Here is a 22127-nt window from a genome sequence, read left to right as displayed (position 1 = left end):
ACCCAAATTTATTTTACTTTTTTTCCTGAAAAAGTACAAAGAAAAAAAGAGCTATTTATCTCTAACTCATGTTACTGAATTGTTTATAAAACAGAATTCATCTCTGGCCCTTGAGGTCTTGAAGTTCTGTAACTAGACAAGGCTTACATCCAACACTTGTGTCACTGATGACACTTGTCTCCAATCCTTCCGTTACTGATTTTCCCGGAAAAAGTGGGTGAGAATGATTTCCAGTCCTTTGTTACCAATTTCCTTTAATAATGCAGGTAAATGTTATCTCTAAGTTCCCATGTTACTGAGTTTACTGGATGTTATTGCGTTACTGATTCTCTCTGAAAAATGAAGAGATTTACTTCTACTCCTTGTGGTAGCCTTTATCCAGAGTATGAACACACACTAAACATAAATGACAAAGACCTTTTTCTTTATCCTCTCCAGAGGAACACAGAAGTCTTTAGACTGCATCTTTCTGTTAATTAGCCAGTCTCAAAAGGTCTTGGCTGAGTGACTAGTTATACCTCCTTGAAAGGTGGGACACGAGAGGTTTGGGCGTGTGCCCTGTACACTGCCACAAAAGGTACAAAGTATGCAGTGGATGGCCACTTCCATGGAACAAAACACAAACTACAGAACAGATGAAAGAAATTAAATCACTACTTTAAAACACAACAGAGTAGAACTTCCTCAGACCATTTAATTTTCTCTGCTGACAGGAAAGAAATTGAGTGATAAGGGGTCTGGCTCATAAGTGAAATACTTCTTGTAGTGATGTCATTGGGGGTCTAAGAAGAAGGTTAACTTTAGTCAGAAATACTAGAAGCAGCTAAAAGATATAAGAAATAAGTCAAAAGCTTGATTAATTTTTAAGAGTAAGCAACTAAAGCTTTTGACTTCAAGGTACATTTTAAGGACCTTTTTACTCCTTAAACGTGGAGTCAGATGCATACTATCATGATGCATACAATCTGACTAGTATGTTTAGTTTGCTCAAAGTATATTAAAACAGCAAAATTTACTGCAAAGCATAAAAAAACATTAAATGCCAATGGTCACCCCAGAGCTAAAGATGTCTGTGACTCAAAAATGATGACTTTAAAGCTTGACACGAGTGTGGAAATGGGTCAATCATGCAGTGATTGCAAAGTGGTGCTAATGGATGGTTTTCTTGTCAGTGTTAGCATTTTAAACTGGAATAAAAATGGTCAACTGCCACTTTTCCAATTCCTACATTGCAATGCAGTATCAAGGCTGTGTACTACACGAATGTGCCTGTGAAATGAAAAACCACCAAGTTCTTCTTTGAACCTAAACCAGAAAAGGTCCGATAACTCTGACTCGATACTGCCTGTGTCAAGGGGCTCGCTGTTCAAGATACTGCTTTGTGCCAATACAAAAAGAGATATTTCTCCAGCCTCAGTTAAATAACATCACACACAACAGAAAAGTGGAGGGGATTTTTTTTTTAATCAATGAACTTCATTTACTTTTTTTTTTGTAACATGGCTTCCTTCACTTCACATGTTAACAGAAGTGAACTGGACACCTGGGTAGTATCATTTGCTATAATGTGAATGTGCATTGGTTGTGGCAGGCAGACTTAACTGTTCAACCACACTTTCCTTCATGGTACTGCTGTATCAAGATAACAAACATGCTAACATAGGAATTAAAGAAAAAGTAAGTATATGAGTACACTTGAGCAGGTTTAATGTGGCAGCATGTTGATGTGAAATGCACTCTGCTCTTGTGTGGCTGGCCTGCCCTGGAGGAGAAGTGAGCCTGTTGTACACTACTGTCAAAGCAACGCATGTCATGCTCATGCACAAGGAACATGAAAAGAAATGTAACCGCAGCTACTGTCAATCAGGGCCTCACACTATAGGTCAGACGCAGGCTCGCATTACCTGTCCTAAAATGGCAACTAAGCCTGGCAAACTTCCATCTATGTCACAAAAGGCCTCATTCATTTGGGCTACACCAGGGGAAGGTAGGTACAATGGTCCTAGAAGGTGAAAACAACAATTTAAGGTATAAGTCAGCAGTGCCCTTTGTGTAGGCAAACACAATGTGTGTGTGCTGCTCTGTGAAGTCTCTGGATCTAGAACCTTAATCAAAGAGCGTGAACACTTCTCTGTGAAGTCCTTGAATCAAGAACCTTATCACAATGAGTGTGAGCTGTTCTGTGAAATCTCATTCTAGAACCTTATTATTCATTTATTTTATTTATTTATTTTATTTATTTTACATTTGTTGACCGGGCTAGTCTAGCTGGATATATGTCCATTTTCAGTAGAGGCCCGGGGAGAAAAGCTTCAAATTGTTAATACATTGTTTAAAAAAGTAAGACAAAAAAATAGTAACAGTTATAAAATTCCAACAGCAGTAATGTAAAAGTTTTTTTTTTTCCCCATGGTATCTTATCAATAATCTTAATAATCGTAATCTTATCAATGGTAATCTGATCTGTTAATTCTGTTCATTAACATTACAGACAGCACTGCAAATTAGTGAACACCTTCTGTCAAGTATCCCTTAATGTACTTCATGTACAAATATTACAGTTAATTCTACACAAGCAGCAGTGCGGGGGGGGGGGGGGTGTCACTCTACACTGTCTAGTAAACACTGGTCAGTAAACACATTTTGTTATTTGCACTAGTTAGTCAGCTGCAGTGTCGATCAAGTGTATTTGGCTGTTTCGCAGATTGCTCTAAAACAAATGCTGGCCAGCTCAAAGTAATCCCTTACTTAAACTACTGAACAATGTTCAAGAGTGGAAAGGCTGAAAACTTGTAAATTTTGAAAAGTTTGCAAGAAGTAAAACGAGTAAAATGAAAATGTCTGAACTTTCTTAGTGGGAACACTGTCCAGCCAGCAGTGGGAATTACTGCCTACATTACTACTGTGCCAACACACAGTCAGGCCATGCATAACTACAGGACCACATGGCCAATGTCACAGCAAACAGCATCTTACATCTACTAAGTGAGCGGCCAAACTATTAACAGCCGACCCAATGCTGGAAGGCTGGCTGGGGGTAGATAACTAACAGCCATTTCTGTGCTGGGGATGAGGGAAGGTGTGCCATGCTGACCAAGAGCTCAATGGATGAAATGTGATTAAGTGCAATACGCTAGAAATAAATAAATAAATCAATAAATGGGATGACACACAACAAAAAGTGTGTTACCAGCTTAAAATTTTGTGCATTGCAAATTCATGACAGGCAACCAGGATATACCACAGACAGATAGCTATCAGACTTATAATACAATGACTCATTCTGCAGTTTACCCTCCACTCACTCTTGCTAAACAAATTGGTCACGGGGGGGGGGGGGTTAACTGGAAGAAAAACCCACCCAGAGTTAAAAACAGACCAATCTAATACAAAACCAGCCAGACATTCAGAAAATAAAAGGGAGAGCAGGAGGCATGCTTACCAAAATGAGAAGATGGATTTAAGAAACCAGTGTGGGAAGCAGATGGTTGTCCAAACGGGTTTCCACTCGGGTGTCCAGTGCCTAAAACAAAAAAATTTGCAGAAGTAAAATGGACAATGCATTAAAGGCATCAGAAATTTAAACAACCACAAAAATCATATGTTGTTCCTACACTTAAGTCTTATATGGAATGCTGACTACTGAAATGCATACTCTTTCAGTGGATAATTACATTTATGCCACTCCAAAACTCACAGGGGGATTTCAAGAGATCCACAGCAAAACTACTGGAATTAGCTAAGGCAGTTGTGCATTTTAATGATTTTAGCTGACCATAAGCCTCAGTTGTGGAGTGGGGAGTTGACCAAAGAGAAGCAGACAGGGCACTGCACAAGGCTGTATTTAGTACCATATCAATAAAACACAATTTCTCTCGCAGTGAACCACTGAATTACTGCTATCAAGTACCAGCAAAGACATGTACAACTCAGACAATGGGAAGCAGTGTATGCGGAGAACCAAGGGAGGCATCACTAATATTAATAATGGCCATGAGCAAGAAAAGCTTATCTGCAAATGTTGTGCTAATTTTTCCTAATTATGTTTTATACCTTTTATCACTCAAGGTTCTAAGGTCTTTACCTTGTAAACTGTCTTCATTCCCTCCTCACTATAACCCAATATCTTTTTTTTCAGTTCCTCAGAGTTCGAGGACTTATACATAACTGATTCTTATTCTAACAACTTTAGTACTAATCTATGAACCTATGGTTCTTATTCTAACAACTTTATAAGTTTATAAGTGTGATATTTAACATAGGTCCCCCATTTTGGGCCTTTACATAACCACTACTTTTGGCTTAATCCAAAATTCTTGCACTAACAAGTTGAGAGGCATGTCTTCTTAGCTGTACTTCATTATAGAAAACTTTACCCATTTCTTAAAAACTATGTACCACACCCATTCCACATTAGAAAGGAAAAACAAGACTGAAGGCCTTCTTTGGTAGATCTACAACTGGTAAGGTATTCCTTCTCACCCTTCACTCTGAATAGAGTTGCCACCTTTTCAAATGCCCAAAGAGGGACATTTTTTGTAGAAATGTGAGATCCTTTTTGGTGGATCCATGGCAGCAAAGAATCACAACCAGTTAAAACCCCTAGGGAGGTAGAAGTTGGGAGAAGGCAAAGAAGCAAAGGTGTAGAAGGGAGAATTTAGAAGCATCAAAGGATGTCCAGTTCTCAGAGTAGCAGTCTGGGCAATAATGCATGGTGAAAGTATGAAGTGAAAACCACATTCCTATGGCACAAATGGGCACTTCTAAAACAAGTAGCTGCCAAATCAGCAGTTATGACAAAGTAGCTAGTAATTCACTTGGAAAATGTCTACTCAGTGGCCACCAGCCCCTTTTTCCACAAATCATGTACTCATTTCACATTATACCACAGCTGGCTGTGCAAGTGCAGGGTGTAAAGGGCTTTTCCTACAATGATTTCTCTCCTGCAAAGGAAATAAGGACTATTCCAAGGACAATTCTGACTCCACTTTTGGGGAGAAATTAGAAGTTATGTACTCACCATAACGTTCCATCTGAGTAGGTGTATTCATTTGTCTGCAACCTGTGGGTTATGGATCCGATATCGGATCCGAACCGGCATGGTTTTCCAGCTATGGATCCAAGCTCTCAGCTCCTCCCCTCACCCATAATGCCCTGCTCTACCCTCATGACCTCAGATCGAGTTTGCCAAAGCAACAATACCCTAAAAAGGGTAACAAGGAATATGCAGGAAACTGAAAGGCCAGGGGGATAGGAGGGCGGGATGGTTGCAGACAAATGAATACACCTACTCAGATGGAACGTTATGGTGAGTACATAACTTCTAAATCTGAAGTAGGATATTCATTTGTCTGCAACCTGTGGGACAGAGTCCCCAGCTACCTGAATCTTGGGCCATCATGGAGGGATATTCCGAGCACCCGAGCCAAAGGATGCTCTACCCTAGATGCAAGATCCAACTTATAGTGAGAAATAAATGTATGAGATGAAGCCCACGTGGCTGCTGCACAAATATCATCTAGAGGAATCCTAGCCTTGAAGGCTGCCGAGGTAGATACTGACCGGGTTGAATGGGCATGAACACCCTCCGGTGCGGGCCTTCCTGACGCTTGATAAGCCAATAAAATGCACTGTGAAATCCAGCGGGACAAAGAAACTTTAGAAATTGGCTTGCCCAAATTGAATTTTGCAAAGGAAATAAACAGCTGGTCGGATTGCCTATGACCAGCTGTCCTGTTGAGATAAAATCTAAGTTGCCTGTGAACATCTAGTGAGTGTAGCTTATATTCACCTTTGTTTTCATACTTAGGAAGAAAACAGGGAGGTTAATGGATTGATTGATGTTTGCTTCAGAAGCGATTTTAGGAAGGAAGGACGGGTTGGTCCTGAGGGAGACACGGTCCGGATGAAATACCAAGTAAGGAGGTTTAGCTGATAAAGCTTGAAGTTCAGAAACTCTCTTGGCTGATGTAATGGCTACCAAAAAGGCTGTCTTGTAGGACAAGAATTTGAGATCCACAGGAGCCGCGGGCTCGAAAGGGGGTGCGGACAAGGCCTGTAGGACCAAAGAAAGGTCCCAAGGAGGAACTGCTTGTTTTATAGGGGCCTGAGAAGGAAAGTACCTTTAAGAAATGTTTTGCACAATTTGGCTGACATAAGAGGATTAGAATCTTGACCAATGTGATAGTGAGAAATTGCCGCCAGTTGAACTTTGACTGTGGAACTGCTGGCACCATCATTAAAGAGAGAGGTTAGAAAATCAAGCACTACAGGGAGAGGAACCGTGAAGGATTTAGGCCTTGCCGCTCCGCCCACACAGAGAAACGTTTCCATTTGCTTGTAAACCTTTCTAGTGGATGGTTTATGAGCCGCCACCAAAATAGCCTTTACCGGGAAGAAATACCGAGTCCTTATCAAGAGTGGAACTGGAGCAGCCAAGCGGTCAGCTTCAGGTTGTCCAGGTTCGAGGAGGAATGCAGGATGGATGGGATATCAGATCCGAATGGGATCTAGAATCCAAGGAGGATTCACCGAGTGAGACCTTAGGAAGGGGAACCAGATCTGTCGAGGCCAGAATGGAGCAATGAGAATCATTCTGCAACCCACCCGAGAGGCTTTCTGAAGAACTTGCAGCATCAGAGGCAAGGGTGGATAGGCATACAGAAGACCGGGTGGCCAAGCATGCACCAGAGCGTCTCTTGGGGTACCTCCGGGAGGAGGTATTAGAGCGAAAAAACTGTCGCACTTGGTGTTTGAGGGAGAAGCATAAAGATCGCAAGAAGGGGTGCCCCACCGTGCGAATATGCGTTCCGCTACTTGACAATTGAGAGACCACTCGTAAGGGGTCAAAATGGTGCGACTGAGCTTGTCCGCTAGGATGTTGGACCGACCGGAATGTGCGTTGCTATGAGAAAGCGATTGGTGGAGATTGCCCATTCCCAAACTCTCATGGCCTCTCGACAAAGAGGGTAAGACCTTGTTCCCCCTGCTTGTTGATGTACCAGACAACAGACATATTGTCCGATTGAATCGCAATTGTTCCCAAGGGAAGAAAGTCCTGAAGTGCTAGCAACGCTAGGAGCACTGCTCTCATCTCTAGAACATTGATATGCAGTAAGGTCTCTGAATCGTTCCACGTGCCTTGGACTGTCCGCCTCGCAGTGCCCCCACCCGAGGCGGGAGGCGTCCGTGGTCACCGTGGCGAGAGGGGAGAAGCACAAAATGGGCGACCCTCGTGGAGATCCGGGAGTGGATCCACCACAAGAGGGACCGCTTGCAAGCCTTGCTGATCGCTATGGGATGATGCATGGGGAGAGCAAGGTATGACCACTGTACTAAGAGCGTCCACTGTAGAATGCGCATATTGAGCCTGGCAAGAGGAAGAAGTGCTATAGCCGGCCATGGACCCTAGAGCCCTCAGGACCAACTCCGCTGGAACAGAACTTGAATGGAGAATGGCCCGCACCTGGAGCTGCAGATTTAGAACTCTGTCCGCAGTGAGGAAGGCTCGTAAACTCCTTGTGTCTAGTCTGGCCCCTATGAAATCTAAGAGCTGTGTGGGCGCCAGGTTGGACTTTTGTATTTATTGTGATGCCCAGAAATGGAGCAAGATGGAGAAAGGAGTCTCGCGCCAAGAGAAGTAGATGCCTTGTTGGGGCGGTAAGGAGCCAGTCGTCCAGGTAGGGAAAGACCTGCACCCCCTGAAGCCTCAGGTGGGCCGCTACCACTGCTAGTACTTTGGTAAACACCCTGGGGGCTGTGGTGAGACCAAAGGGAAGGACCCGGAACTGGTAGTGACTGGCTCCCAGCCGGAAGCGGAGAAACCTCCTGGGCCTGTCCATCAGGATGTGGTAGTACGCGTCCTTGAGATCTATCGAGCACATCCAGTGATTTTCTCCCAGAAGGGGGAGAATAGATTGCAGAGTGACCATTCGGAATTTTTCCTTGGGGACTGCCAGATTCAAGAGAGAGAGGTCTAGGATTGGTCTTAGTTTCCCCGTCTTTTTTGGCACTAAAAAGAATCTGGAGTAGAACCCTGATCCGTTGTGGTCTGGGGAGCGGGCTGGATGGCTCTTTTCTTTAGCAGATGGCCAATTTCTGCCAAAGCGGCCTCCCGTTGACCGGGTGGAACGTCTGGGAGGGACTTCAACTTTGGAAGGTGAAGGAAAGGAATGCGATATCCCCTGGATATGATTTGGAGAACCCAGCGGTCCGATGTTATGGACTCCCAAGCCGCTAGGTGCCCAGCGTCCCCGACTGCCTCCAGAGTAGAGCAGTCGGGCAACCCTCAGGGTTGCTGCGGCCGTTCAGAGAAAGGTTCCCTGGACCCGAAGTTTCTGGGAGCCCCTCTGCCTCTAGGGCGGCGTCCTCCCTGTCCTCCTCTGCCACGGAAGGACTGGTTGTCCGGAGCAGGCTGGGACTGCTGCGACTTCGGAACCACATCTTCTTCTGACCCTTTTGGTTCCTAGAATAGGGCCTCTGGGGTGCAGAGAAGGGGATACCGGCGGCAGACTGCGTCTTCCCGTCCTTCTCGCTCTGGGTCAAGCGTCATGAAGCGGTCTTGCCAAACAGAGCAGAACCATCAAAGGGGCGTTCGCAACGCCTTGAAGGGCTCAGAAAATCGCAGTGGCGGAGCCAGGCCTGACGCCTAGTGACCAGTCCTGTCCGCAGCTCTAGCGGCCCTCCGTTGCATGGGAGAGTAGCCGCGAAGTATTTGTGACTGACCTAAGAGTGGCCATTTTGGTGGAGTGCAGAACTCTGTCCTCCTCCGAAATGGACTCAGGGGATGCAGCGTATTCCTTAATAAGATCTCGCTGCATCCGAATAACATGTGCCAAATAGTTCAGCGCCCTTACCGAGAAGGTCGCCGAACTGAACATCCGCTTCCCCAAGCGGTCCATCATCCGAGACTCCTTGCTCGGTGGGTGGACTGAGGGACTCTCCTGAGCCAGTTCCCTCTTTGTGGCCGCCGCCATCAACATGGCATCTACACGACGCCCCTTACTCCAATGGGTCCTGTCGGAGGGGACTGAGGATCCTATCAGGTCTTTTGGGAATTGGCTCCACGGTGTCCGGTTCCTTCCACGCCCTGGTGGTAGTAAGGTCCACCAGGGGTTCGGCAGGGGACACCCAAGAGGTAGACGGGCCCGTTTGAATGCCTCCAAGAACACGGACTCGTCCGAGGAAGACTTGGGGCAGACCACCCCCTAATACGGAGCATTTCCATGATGTCTCCGGAAGGAGACATCCTCGGGGTGACCGTGGGAGCCTTCCTTCCTCCAAGTCCGTGTCTTCAGTGAGAGACTCGGGGAGTCAATGTGCCTCCTTTGCGAGGGGCCTCCTCTGGGGGCTGTCAGAGGAGTCCTCGCAGCAGCAATTTGCTCCATGGGAGCAACTTGGGGCACAGAAGCGGGCTGTCCCAGGGGCCGGATGGTGGAAGCCTGGCCCAGTGCAGAGGGAGGGACGGAGCGAAGCAAGTGCCGGGGTCCGGAGACCCTCAACAGAGCCCTCTCCACTACATCAAAAGCGAAGGGCCGACCTCGACCAAAGGATCCGACAATCGGCTCCCCTCGATCCGAAGAGTGGATCGGAGCCGGCGCCGCACTCGGATCCGGGACAGTGCGCTCCGACACAGACGGCGCCGGAGCACTGATCCCCGGATCCGGCTCGGATCCAGGCTCCGAGATCGGTCCGACGCACTCGGGGGCAGGGTCGGGTCCGAAGTACCAAGTACTATCGGGTCCGACCTTCCCCCCCCTCCGTAGCTGCTCGGCCCCAGTTGCTCCGAACCGGATAGCGGGTGAGAAGGAGCAATAGGCTTAAAAAAGGGTGTTGAGCTCCCCGGAGGGGAGGCAAACACTCCCATCTGCATCTGGGCCTGGATGAAGCTTCTCATCATCCGGTCCAGACCAGCATCAGAAAGGCTATGGGTAGATCTGCAAGAGGCTACCGAGGTAGGCCTGGAGTGCCTCCTAGATAGCCTCGGCGGAGATCGGGTCTCCTCCTCCTCAGGACCCGGGGAGAAGCATACAGGGGACCGGAGCCGAGAAGGAGGAGACCCGAACGGAGCCGGGAGAAGCCGCTTGGCTGGCGGGGCCGAAACAGAGGTCTCGGCCCGCCGCTTGGTGCTTCTCCCTCCGGTCCTTTCTGCATCCCTCTCCTCTCCAGAAGCGGGAGTTTGAGTCCCAGGAGCAGGAGGGGGTGCCACAGGGGAACAACTGCAGCCGCGAAGAGTCCCGAAGGAGCGGAGGCCGGAGCCGAGTCCCGGTAAAAGACCCGCCAAGACCAGCTTGGACCTCCGCTCCCTCAGTGCCCTGGGGTTGAACCCTGCACAAATGGAACAACCAGATGTGAGGTGTTCAACCCCAAGACATAACACACGAGTGTGGCCATCAGCCGGTGAGAGCTTATGGCCACACTCGGAGCATTTAGAAAATATAGATTTAGGCTGGTCAGCCATAATCTATACTACCTAAAGTTAACTAAAGTTACAGAAGTAACTTAACAACAAAAAAAAACACACAGGCCTACACACACACTCTACGCAACTAGCGAGGGGAGGGAATAAAAATATTTACTTTAACTTAAAATAAACTCAAAATAGTCTATAATAAAGGAAACCTAATACTTTCACACAAATTTTGTTAAAGAAACAAGAAATTTTCTATTTTTCAACAAGAAATAGTTTACTTAGCTGAGAGCTATGTATCCACATCCAGTTACCAGCGCGGCAAACAAGATCTGAGGTCATGAGGGTAGAGCAGGGCATTATGGGTGAGGGGAGGAGCTGAGAGCTTGGATCCATAGCTGGAAAACCATGCCGGTTCGGATCCGATATCGGATCCATAACCCACAGGTTGCAGACAAATGAATATCCTACTTCAGATCATGAGTTAGTCCTAAGGGACACCCGATATCTGTATAAAAACAGTGCCCCTACGATAAGGGCTTGAATACTGGAGATCTTGCAGGAGAATGTGATGTCTTCCAAGACATAAATTTCAATGCTGCTAATAGACAATGCCAGAATAATGGACAGGCATATCTATCATAAAATTCAAGTCACATGGAGGTAAATGGCAACTTGGAGTGCAGACATTAAGAAAAACCTTAAACTATTTGACCAAATGGTACTAGCCCAAAGTCCTGTGCTCTTTAAACTCATGCTGAACAAACAGGTGAAGGCCGCAACTTGTCCATGGACTAATGCAGACCCAAATGTTAGAGGTGCCAGAGTCAGGAATGCGTCTATGGCAAATGCCATTTGTCCGACTTATAGCAATGCAAAAGCTTTACTGCTGAAAGCCACTTTTAGCAAACGTGGTGTTGCGTTTTTCCACTGTTGTGTGACCACAGAGTTGGTATATGACAGATTGAGGTTAGTATTCACTAAAAGCTGCAATTAATGATTTCTTTTTTGCCGTTTTCTCCACTGGAGAAACATTCACTAAATAACCACCTTGAGACAAGCCAGAAGCACTGGCAAACTGGTGTTGCATGGAATACCTCCTCGATTATATGCAGAACTTCTCACTTGAGCAGGAGGGCTCCCTTACAACTTTCCCCACTTCTGCCACCCTGGTCAGAAGGCTTAGTAAGATTAAGGAAACAAAACCAGAACCTACACTCAGTCAGAAATGGCTTTCACCATCTGATTGGCTAATTTCCTGGCTTGAATGGGAAGGCTCCCTGTACTACCAAAGAGAACTTATCTGCCCAGTAAAGGAACAACGCAAACCAATCGTCAAGGTTTGTAGAAGGTGCCCTGAGGCTTTGGAAGCTGGCTGGCTGTTGCATTTTATGCAGGATATAACCCATATAGCTAAGGTTACAGTGATCATTATGATGAACATCGCCCCCCTACTCTTTCTGATAAGTGCAGTAGTATCTTTTACATCCACCTGAGCTACCATCAACTCAAACAGATGGGGCCTCAGTTGAACACCTCAACCAAAGGATGGCACACTGAAAGTGGAGCACCCCTTAATGCTGCACTGCAGTATTGTAAACCTGAAAGGGGAGAGGAGGGAGAATAGAACCAACAGCCTTCTGATCTAACAGCATAAAAAGTGAGTCTGCTACCAACTGTTGAGCCACTGGCACCACCGTGATACAATGCCCCAAGTTCTCTTCAGGGAGACTAAAATTCCCACTAAGAATTCTCTTCTCCCCCACTATTACTCTGTCCTTTAGCAGATTATCCTTCTCCCCTGAAGCGGCCACCCTCTCTCCCTTAAAGGTAATTCAGTCAACTTCATCTTTCACTTCCCACCAAGGACAAATGCTAAACCTGCTGTTCAGACATTCAACAAAACACATGTGGCTGAACAGCAGGTTTAGCATTTGTCCTTGGTGGGAAGATACAAGATAGCCCCTTTCCAAGAGTCTCCAACATTAGATCCACTACAGTCCCATCACTTCATCTTCTGCAGAGATGCACTGAGATTCTCATCTTTCATGGGGCAGATTCCACTCTAAGTTACCATGGAGATGGGCAGGTTGAACAAGGGTGGGATTTGGTGTAAGGGTCCAGGGTGCAAGACCTAAAGAAATGTTTTAAATTTATGCATGTCACCAGGCAACCTAAATGTTCCTGCTTATTTCCTTATGCAGAAAAACAAGACAGTTGAGGCACAGACTCGAACAGCTGATGTTATTAATGCAGACTGTCTGCAACTTTTGTGTGCCCTAACAAAGCCAAACATGAATAGATCCATGGTCATGGCCAAAGGAAGGAAACGTAGAACAGAAACTGAGGCACAGGTACCTAGTCATCATTACCAGCATTTACAAAGACAAAGAAAAGGTGCTGCCACTGCATTCCTTCTAGGAATGGAAGCACCCCAATATGACGCCCATTTTTTACCATCTTCTTAAAAATACAGCATCTGCAGTCAATCACGTTCTTTCTTGCTACGTTTCATTACTGCCACAACATGAGCTAAACTCAGTCCCATTCTACTACTGTGTACTGCAGCATCCTGGCTCACATTAGCTTCAGCCACCACCTAGGTTGAACCTACTCTGTTGCTCCCCACAAGTTCACAGCTAAAAACTAGGCAATTAATCAGTCTGCAGACCAGTAAATGCCAACAACCCATATTCACAAGTTCCTTCCTGCCTCAAGGACAGCAAGACAACAGACACCATGGGGAATATGAGCTTGCCCATCCAGTTATCTAGGCTTACCCCGCAGGTGGCAAAGGTGCTAGCTCTGTTGTACATGTAGTGTACCACTCCATTACTACCAGAAAAACATTACAAGACAAGGTAGAGAACAGGATAAGACCTGCCCACTGATCTCCAGCTCTGTAAAACATGCTACATAATATGACTTACCAGCTGCAGTGAAGATTGTAGCAGGCCGAGACAGGTCATGTGCAGTGCTCAGACTCGGCTGCTGTAAAACAAGGTCATTCCGTAAATCCAATTTGTGCGATTCACCCTGCATGAAACAGAAAAATGAAAAGCAGCTAACAAAAGTACTCCACACTCCTTGGGGAATTCAACTCAAGTTTAACGAACATACATTTCAAAGACTATCAAATTATGTTCTACAGAAAAGAGTTGGGCAAAAGAGCTGGCCTTACCAGAGAAGTTTTAAACTGCACAGTGAAAAAAATCTTGAAATACATTAAAGCACAAAAACATGCCTAACAAGAGTCCTGTCAAAAAGTATACAGAATGCATATTTTAATGAAGGCTGCTCACCAAATTTAAAAAATAAACAAGCGCTGTGGTGTAGAACATATTACAAATCATAGAAAAAAAGAAGTCTCTTTTGGGTTCATAGACGTCAGCTCTGATGAGAGAGATGGGCAGGGGTGCAGGAACAGTGTGAAACAATAAGCAAGAATACAGCCCTGCATACACCAGACATAAGGAACTATGGTGACTACACAAAGTAGAACAAGATCTAGAAAAGTCACTTGATAAAATACGTTAACAAGGAACTAGACTCAGATATACATAACAAATGTAATGTACATAGGGGCCAAACCGTTAAACTAGCTTACACACTAGGAGAATGAGGCCCAACTGTTCTCAGATCTGAACACCACTTCAGATAAAATATGTACCTCCAGTCAACTTCTACTGCAAATCCAGAACATAATGAAAAGAAAAAATTCTTACAACTTTTAACAAAATATAAAAGACATTATTTAATATACACTTAAATTACTTTTTCAAAACTATGACACAATTCACCTTGCCAGGAAGAGATGTCTACAAAGAAAGTACCTCTCCAAATAGGGCAGTATTTTTAACAGTTTATAGTTACATTTGTTGCACATTACATTCCTGTATTTAACAGCCTGTAGTTACATTTGTTGGTTGTGACCATATAGTGCTCCTATATTAGGTTGACACCACATAGTGCTCCTGTATTAGGTTGTGACCATACAGTGCTCATGCACTTAGCCTGTAGTTACATTTGTTGTACATCAGGTTGTGACCATATACTGCATCTGTTTTTAACAGCCTGTAGTTACATTTGTTGTACATCAGGTTGTGACCACAGTGCTCCTGTATTTAACAGCCTGTAGTTACATTTGTTGTACATCAGGTTGTGATCATATACTGCATCTGTTTTTAACAGCCTGTAGTTACATTTGTTGTACATCAGGTTGTGACCATACAGTGCTCCTGTATTTAACAGCCTGTAGTTACATTTGTTGTACATCAGGTTGTGACCATACACTGCTCCTGTATTTAACAGCCTTTAGTTACATTTGTTGTACACCAGTCTGTGACCATATAATGCTCCTGTATTTAACAGCCTGTAGTTACATTTGTTGTACATCAGGTTGTGATCATATACTGCATCTGTTTTTAACAGCCTGTAGTTACATTTGTTGTACATCAGGTTGTGACCATACAGTGCTCCTGTATTTAACAGCCTGTAGTTACATTTGTTGTACATCAGGTTGTGACCATACACTGCTCCTGTATTTAACAGCCTTTAGTTACATTTGCTGTACGCCAGTCTGTGACCATATAATGCTCCTGTATTTAACAGTCTGTAGTTACATTTGTTGTACACCAGTTTGTGACCATATAATGCTCCTGTATTTAACAGTCTGTAGTTACATTTGTTGTACACCAGTTTGTGACCATATAATGCTCCTGTATTTAACAGTCTGTAGTTACATTTGTTGTACACCAGTTTGTGACCATATAATGCTCCTGTATTTAACAGTCTGTAGTTACATTTGTTGTACACCAGTTTGTGACCATATAATGCTCCTGTATTTAACAGTCTGTAGTTACATTTGTTGTACACCAGTTTGTGACCATATAATGCTCCTGTATTTAACAGTCTGTAGTTACATTTGTTGTACACCAGTTTGTGACCATATAATGCTCCTGTATTTAACAGTCTGTAGTTACATTTGTTGTACACCAGTTTGTGACCATATAATGCTCCTGTATTTAACAGTCTGTAGTTACATTTGTTGTACACCAGTCTGTGACCATATAATGCTCCTGTATTTAACAGTCTGTAGTTACATTTGTTGTACACCAGTCTGTGACCATATAATGCTCCTGTATTTAACAGTCTGTAGTTACATTTGTTGTACACCAGTTTGTGACCATATAATGCTCCTGTATTTAACAGTCTGTAGTTACATTTGTTGTACACCAGTTTGTGACCATATAATGCTCCTGTATTTAACAGTCTGTAGTTACATTTGTTGTACACCAGTTTGTGACCATATAATGCTCCTGTATTTAACAGCCTGTAGTTACATTTGTTGTACACCAGTCTGTGACCATATAATGCTCCTGTATTTAACAGTCTGTAGTTACATTTGTTGTACACCAGTTTGTGACCATATAATGCTCCTGTATTTAACAGTCTGTAGTTACATTTGTTGTACACCAGTTTGTGACCATATAATGCTCCTGTATTTAACAGTCTGTAGTTACATTTGTTGTACACCAGTTTGTGACCATATAATGCTCCTGTATTTAACAGCCTGTAGTTACATTTGTTGTACACCAGTTTGTGACCATATAATGCTCCTGTATTTAACAGTCTGTAGTTACATTTGTTGTACACCAGTTTGTGACCATATAATGCTCCTGTATTTAACAGTCTGTAGTTACATTTGTTGTACACCAGTCTGTGACCATATAATGCTCCTGTATTTAACAGTCTGTAGTTACATTTGTTGTACACCAGTTTGTGACCATATAATGCTCCTGTATTTAACAGTCTGTAGTTACATTTGTTGTACACCAGTCTGTGACCATATAATGCTCCTGTATTTAACAGTCTGTAGTTACATTTGTTGTACACCAGTCTGTGACCATATAATGCTCCTGTATTTAACAGTCTGTAGTTACATTTGTTGTACACCAGTCTGTGACCATATAATGCTCCTGTATTTAACAGTCTGTAGTTACATTTGTTGTACACCAGTCTGTGACCATATAATGCTCCTGTATTTAACAGTCTGTAGTTACATTTGTTGTACACCAGTCTGTGACCATATAATGCTCCTGTATTTAACAGTCTGTAGTTACATTTGTTGTACACCAGTCTGTGACCATATAATGCTCCTGTATTTAACAGTCTGTAGTTACATTTGTTGTACACCAGTCTGTGACCATATAATGCTCCTGTATTTAACAGTCTGTAGTTACATTTGTTGTACACCAGTCTGTGACCATATAATGCTCCTGTATTTAACAGTCTGTAGTTACATTTGTTGTACACCAGTCTGTGACCATATAATGCTCCTGTATTTAACAGTCTGTAGTTACATTTGTTGTACACCAGTCTGTGACCATATAATGCTCCTGTATTTAACAGCCTGTAGTTACATTTGTTGTACACCAGTCTGTGACCATATAATGCTCCTGTATTTAACAGTCTGTAGTTACATTTGTTGTACACCAGTCTGTGACCATATAATGCTCCTGTATTTAACAGTCTGTAGTTACATTTGTTGTACACCAGTCTGTGACCATATAATGCTCCTGTATTTAACAGCCTGTAGTTACATTTGTTGTACACCAGTCTGTGACCATATAATGCTCCTGTATTTAACAGTCTGTAGTTACATTTGTTGTACACCAGTCTGTGACCATATAATGCTCCTGTATTTAACAGTCTGTAGTTACATTTGTTGTACACCAGTCTGTGACCATATAATGCTCCTGTATTTAACAGTCTGTAGTTACATTTGTTGTACACCAGTCTGTGACCATATAATGCTCCTGTATTTAACAGTCTGTAGTTACATTTGTTGTACACCAGTCTGTGACCATATAATGCTCCTGTATTTAACAGTCTGTAGTTACATTTGTTGTACACCAGTCTGTGACCATATAATGCTCCTGTATTTAACAGTCTGTAGTTACATTTGTTGTACACCAGTCTGTGACCATATAATGCTCCTGTATTTAACAGTCTGTAGTTACATTTGTTGTACACCAGTCTGTGACCATATAATGCTCCTGTATTTAACAGTCTGTAGTTACATTTGTTGTACACCAGTCTGTGACCATATAATGCTCCTGTATTTAACAGTCTGTAGTTACATTTGTTGTACACCAGTCTGTGACCATATAATGCTCCTGTATTTAACAGTCTGTAGTTACATTTGTTGTACACCAGTCTGTGACCATATAATGCTCCTGTATTTAACAGTCTGTAGTTACATTTGTTGTACACCAGTCTGTGACCATATAATGCTCCTGTATTTAACAGTCTGTAGTTACATTTGTTGTACACCAGTCTGTGACCATATAATGCTCCTGTATTTAACAGTCTGTAGTTACATTTGTTGTACACCAGTCTGTGACCATATAATGCTCCTGTATTTAACAGTCTGTAGTTACATTTGTTGTACACCAGTCTGTGACCATATAATGCTCCTGTATTTAACAGTCTGTAGTTACATTTGTTGTACACCAGTCTGTGACCATATAATGCTCCTGTATTTAACAGTCTGTAGTTACATTTGTTGTACACCAGTCTGTGACCATATAATGCTCCTGTATTTAACAGTCTGTAGTTACATTTGTTGTACACCAGTCTGTGACCATATAATGCTCCTGTATTTAACAGTCTGTAGTTACATTTGTTGTACACCAGTCTGTGACCATATAATGCTCCTGTATTTAACAGTCTGTAGTTACATTTGCTGTACATCAGTCTGTGACCATATAATGCTCCTGTATTTAACACCTTCATGCATCACATGCACGTTCTTCTGATAACCAACTAACATTCGCAAATGGAAGTCACAAACTGATACTGAAATGTCCACCAGTATTCAGAAATCTGGGCTTGCAGATAACATGCAGCCTACTACAATACTAAGTAGGTGGCCTTTGCCCACAAAAGATGGACAAAGCTTCAGTACCAGAATTTGTGGCTCTCCTCAGCAGGAAACAAGCCATAAACCACCCAAACACTAGACATGGACAAACATTTGTCCGCACTGTATGCTGGCATCCTTTACATCTGTATCATCTTTACTTGCACACACAAGCAGGGAGTTTAAAGTAGGAGTTCATTAGGTGTAGCAGATGGTCACTGGATACTACTGATGCAAGAGCTGCACACTCCATCTACATATACTGCAGGGTACCTGGTACAGCTGAGAGAAGCTCAAGAACTCGATAATCCTGGGCAAGTCCACACAGTCTGACAGCACAATGCTACTGTCCTAAGTATTTTGCTTAATGAAGGTAATCAAGGAAGAATAGTGAAATGCACAAGTACCAACTGTAGACATTTCTGTAAATACTTTTGTGACATAGTACTAAAACAAACAAATATTAATATGCAGTTTTACACGTTGTGTTGTATGGGGATGCATTTCTGATATCCCTGTCCAGCTAGCTCTACTACAATAACCTGTTCACCACAGCTTTAATTCAGAATGACCCCCACAAGGGATTCCCAGACCACATATGTTGTGGCCATGATACAGCTTCCTTAGATGCTACCCCAGCTTCAAGCACTGGTCAGTATATACCATCTTTTTAAAACAAGATGGAAAGGAAGGAAGAATTATACCACCACAGGGCTTGTACTGACGTACTACAAGGACAGATTATACCACCACAGAGCTTGCATTGAGGTACTACAAGGAAGGATTATACCACCACAGGACTTGTACTGAGGTACTACAAGGAAGGATTATACCACCACAGGGCTTGTACTGAGATACTACAAGGAAGGATTATACCACCACAGAGCTTGCATTGAGGTACTACAAGGAAGGATTATACCACCACAGGACTTGTACTGAGGTACTACAAGGAAGGATTATACCACCACAGGGCTTGTACTGAGATACTACAAGGAAGGATTATACCACCACAGGGCTTGTAGTGAGGTACTACAAGGAAGGATTATACCACCACAGGACTTGTACTGAGGTACTACAAGGAAGGATTATACCACCACAGGACTTGTACTGAGGTACTACAAGGAAGGATTATACCACCACAGGACTTGTACTGAGGTACTACAAGGAAGGATTATACCACCACAGGACTTGTACTGAGGTACTACAAGGAAGGATTATACCACCACAGGGCTTGTACTGAGATACTACAAGGAAGGATTATACCACCACAGGGCTTGTAGTGAGGTATACAAGGAAGGATTATACTACCACAGGGCTTGTACTGAGATACTACAAGGAAGGATTATACCACCACAGGGCTTGTACTGAGGTACTACAAGGAAGGATAATACCACCACAGGGCTTGTACTGAGGTACTACAAGGAAGGATTATACCACCACAGGGCTTGTACTGAGGTACTACAAGGAAGGATTATACCACCACAGGGCTTGTACTGAGATACTACACAATATTTTGGCTTCTAGCACGGCTGACAACAGTTTGAATCCCTTACCGACTGAAACCTCCCTCAAGTTTCAGTGCACCAGCCATCATTTCTACATCCAGAAAAGCTACCCCCATCCTGTTTTGTTGGCATTGACAAAATTTATCTAGATATCTTTTTCTCAACCTTCCATTTCACACAATTCTTTTCACCTTTTTAATTTTTAACATCAGTTTATAATTTTGAGGGGTCAGGATGTAGCGAAAAATGTAGTATGTATGTGTGGAACTCTTGGAGGATGGACACAGTAAATGGTACATCTGCTTGAAGTTGGTTTACTAACAAGCAAAACAATTACCAGAAATGATCTAATCTCTTGACTCATGTCAATCCATAAAATTAATTTTAGGTTCTTAACTGCACTAGGGGTTCAACAGCACCTAAAAATAAAGGAGGGGATAAAGGGCAGCCCTGTCTACTTCCAGTGAACTGAGAGAATGGATCCTGTCTGAATTCTCACAAAGATTTTACTGTAGAATACCCAAAGTACTGAAAACGAGAGGGAAACTCACCCCACAAACAATCCCATTTTATGAGGTTAAAAGCTGTTAAAGACTTTAAAGAACTTCTAGCTGTAGTTAAGTTCCTTCACAACTGTGAGGTTCTGATGTGATCACTATTACAATCTTCACTTAAGTAATTTCTGCCACTGACTAAACCTGAAGTACATAACTGACAGATTCTGAAAAACTGCACCTGCTGCAGAAGGTGTTTTTTTCCTTTGTCCCCAGAGGAAGAATACTTTTAGCTATGTATGATGCCTGAGGTACTTCTTTTTCTAGGCTGCCTCAAGTTTTTTTTTTATATTATACATTATATATATATATATATATATATATATATATATATATCTATATATCTATATATCTATATATATCTATATATATATATATATATATATATATATCTATATATATATATATATATATATATTTAGAAAGAATGCCAAAGGGTAACAGGGCTACATCTTACAAACTGCTAATTTGACCGTGGACAGTTTGTGACATACCAAGGACACCCTGCACTGCACCAAAAGATTCAAGTGCTGAGGTAGCAGTAAACGTTTCTCTCTTACCATCTGAAGCATGGGAGAGAATCAGTTTGGGTCAGAATGGAGCAATAAGAATCATTTACAGCCCCTCCTTAACTTCTGAACCACCTCGGGAAGCAAAGCTATATACGAAGAAAAGCATAAAGAAACAGACTTGTGTAACACTGGGACACAGCATCCATTCATCCATTGCACAAGCCTGTTTAGTTGGAGCTCTGGTAGAGACTGTTGTCAGTTGTTTTTTTGCTTGAAGAAATAAGAGTTTTACAGCTGATCACAAGATTTCAGAACGCATCCCTGTGCAGCAATCACTGGTGTTAATCTGCTGAGGTTGTGTTCAGCTGGTTCATTATGAAATTTCTGTGTTGGTATATAGGCTGCCTTCAGGAGTGGCCTAAATTCCATGGCCTGCTCTCAAACCTGTACAACTAACCTTCAAAGGAGATATGAACTGATGACTGAGGTGTTGTCCATTATAATATGCTGGGTTGCTGGTTTCCAGACTGCCTTGGCAGTCCAAATGATATACATCTCCTTCATGTGCGTGTGTGTGCAGCAGCTTCTCCCCAGAACTCTTGGGTCCAGGGTGTGTGCACCTCATGCTATGACTGAAGTGTCCGTGGTTAAGGCCTCATTCTTTTGCACTTGATGTAGTCACTAAAGGGCAGGACTGGGATGGTACTCCAGGGACCACAACTGCTGTGCTTCGGTACTCTATAGGAACCACTAGAGCTTCCTCATGTGCAAGACAGCCATGGGATCCATCAGTATGGTGTCTGCCATGTGGCCCAGAATGTTCAGGAAGTCCTTGTCCACTACCATTCATGATCTCTCTACCATGTCCTGAAAGAATGCAGTAAGCTACTCAACTTTTTTTCCTATGAAAAGTAGGTTTTGGCTGAACTGATGTCTGTAAGGGCACCCAGGAAGACAAAGTTCTGTCTAGGGTGAAACTGGTCTGCCACTCATTCAGGGAGAAACGTACTCTGCTAATTCATTCTAGAGTGTACCAGAGTGCTATATGCATCTTCTCCTGAGTTTGTGACAGAACCGAACCACTTAAGTAATAGTAAAGGGGAAGTGATTGGTCCTGCAGTGTGCTACTACTGGTCAACTTCAACTTAAACCCCAAGCTCTTTTACAAAGGCAAAGGGAAGCAAGTAAGCACACAATATAAAAATAAATGAGGATAAAATGCTG

The 22127-nt window shown here is 43.2% G+C and overlaps 1 protein-coding gene across 5 annotated transcripts in view; it reads right to left on the bottom strand.

Annotated features, from left to right (window-relative positions):
• FBRS (fibrosin) overlaps positions 1-22127 on the bottom strand; it is a 1655257-nt gene that overhangs the window by 200295 nt on the left and 1432835 nt on the right. For all 5 annotated transcript variants that reach the window (XM_044086630.1, XM_044086634.1, XM_044086633.1 and 2 more), the window contains 2 exons: positions 13339-13444; positions 3443-3523 (listed from right to left, as the gene is read on the bottom strand). In XM_044086630.1, the coding sequence (XP_043942565.1) occupies positions 3443-3523; positions 13339-13444 (187 nt within the window). The remainder of the gene's footprint in view (positions 1-3442; positions 3524-13338; positions 13445-22127) is intronic.

Source organism: Protopterus annectens, chromosome 10.part0, assembly GCF_019279795.1.
Source record: "Protopterus annectens isolate FY-2018-M chromosome 10.part0, PAN1.0, whole genome shotgun sequence".
NCBI classification, from domain to species: Eukaryota; Metazoa; Chordata; order Ceratodontiformes; family Protopteridae; genus Protopterus; species Protopterus annectens.
Note: the sequence above shows the minus strand (reverse complement) of the source record. Positions and strands in the feature narration are given on the sequence as shown.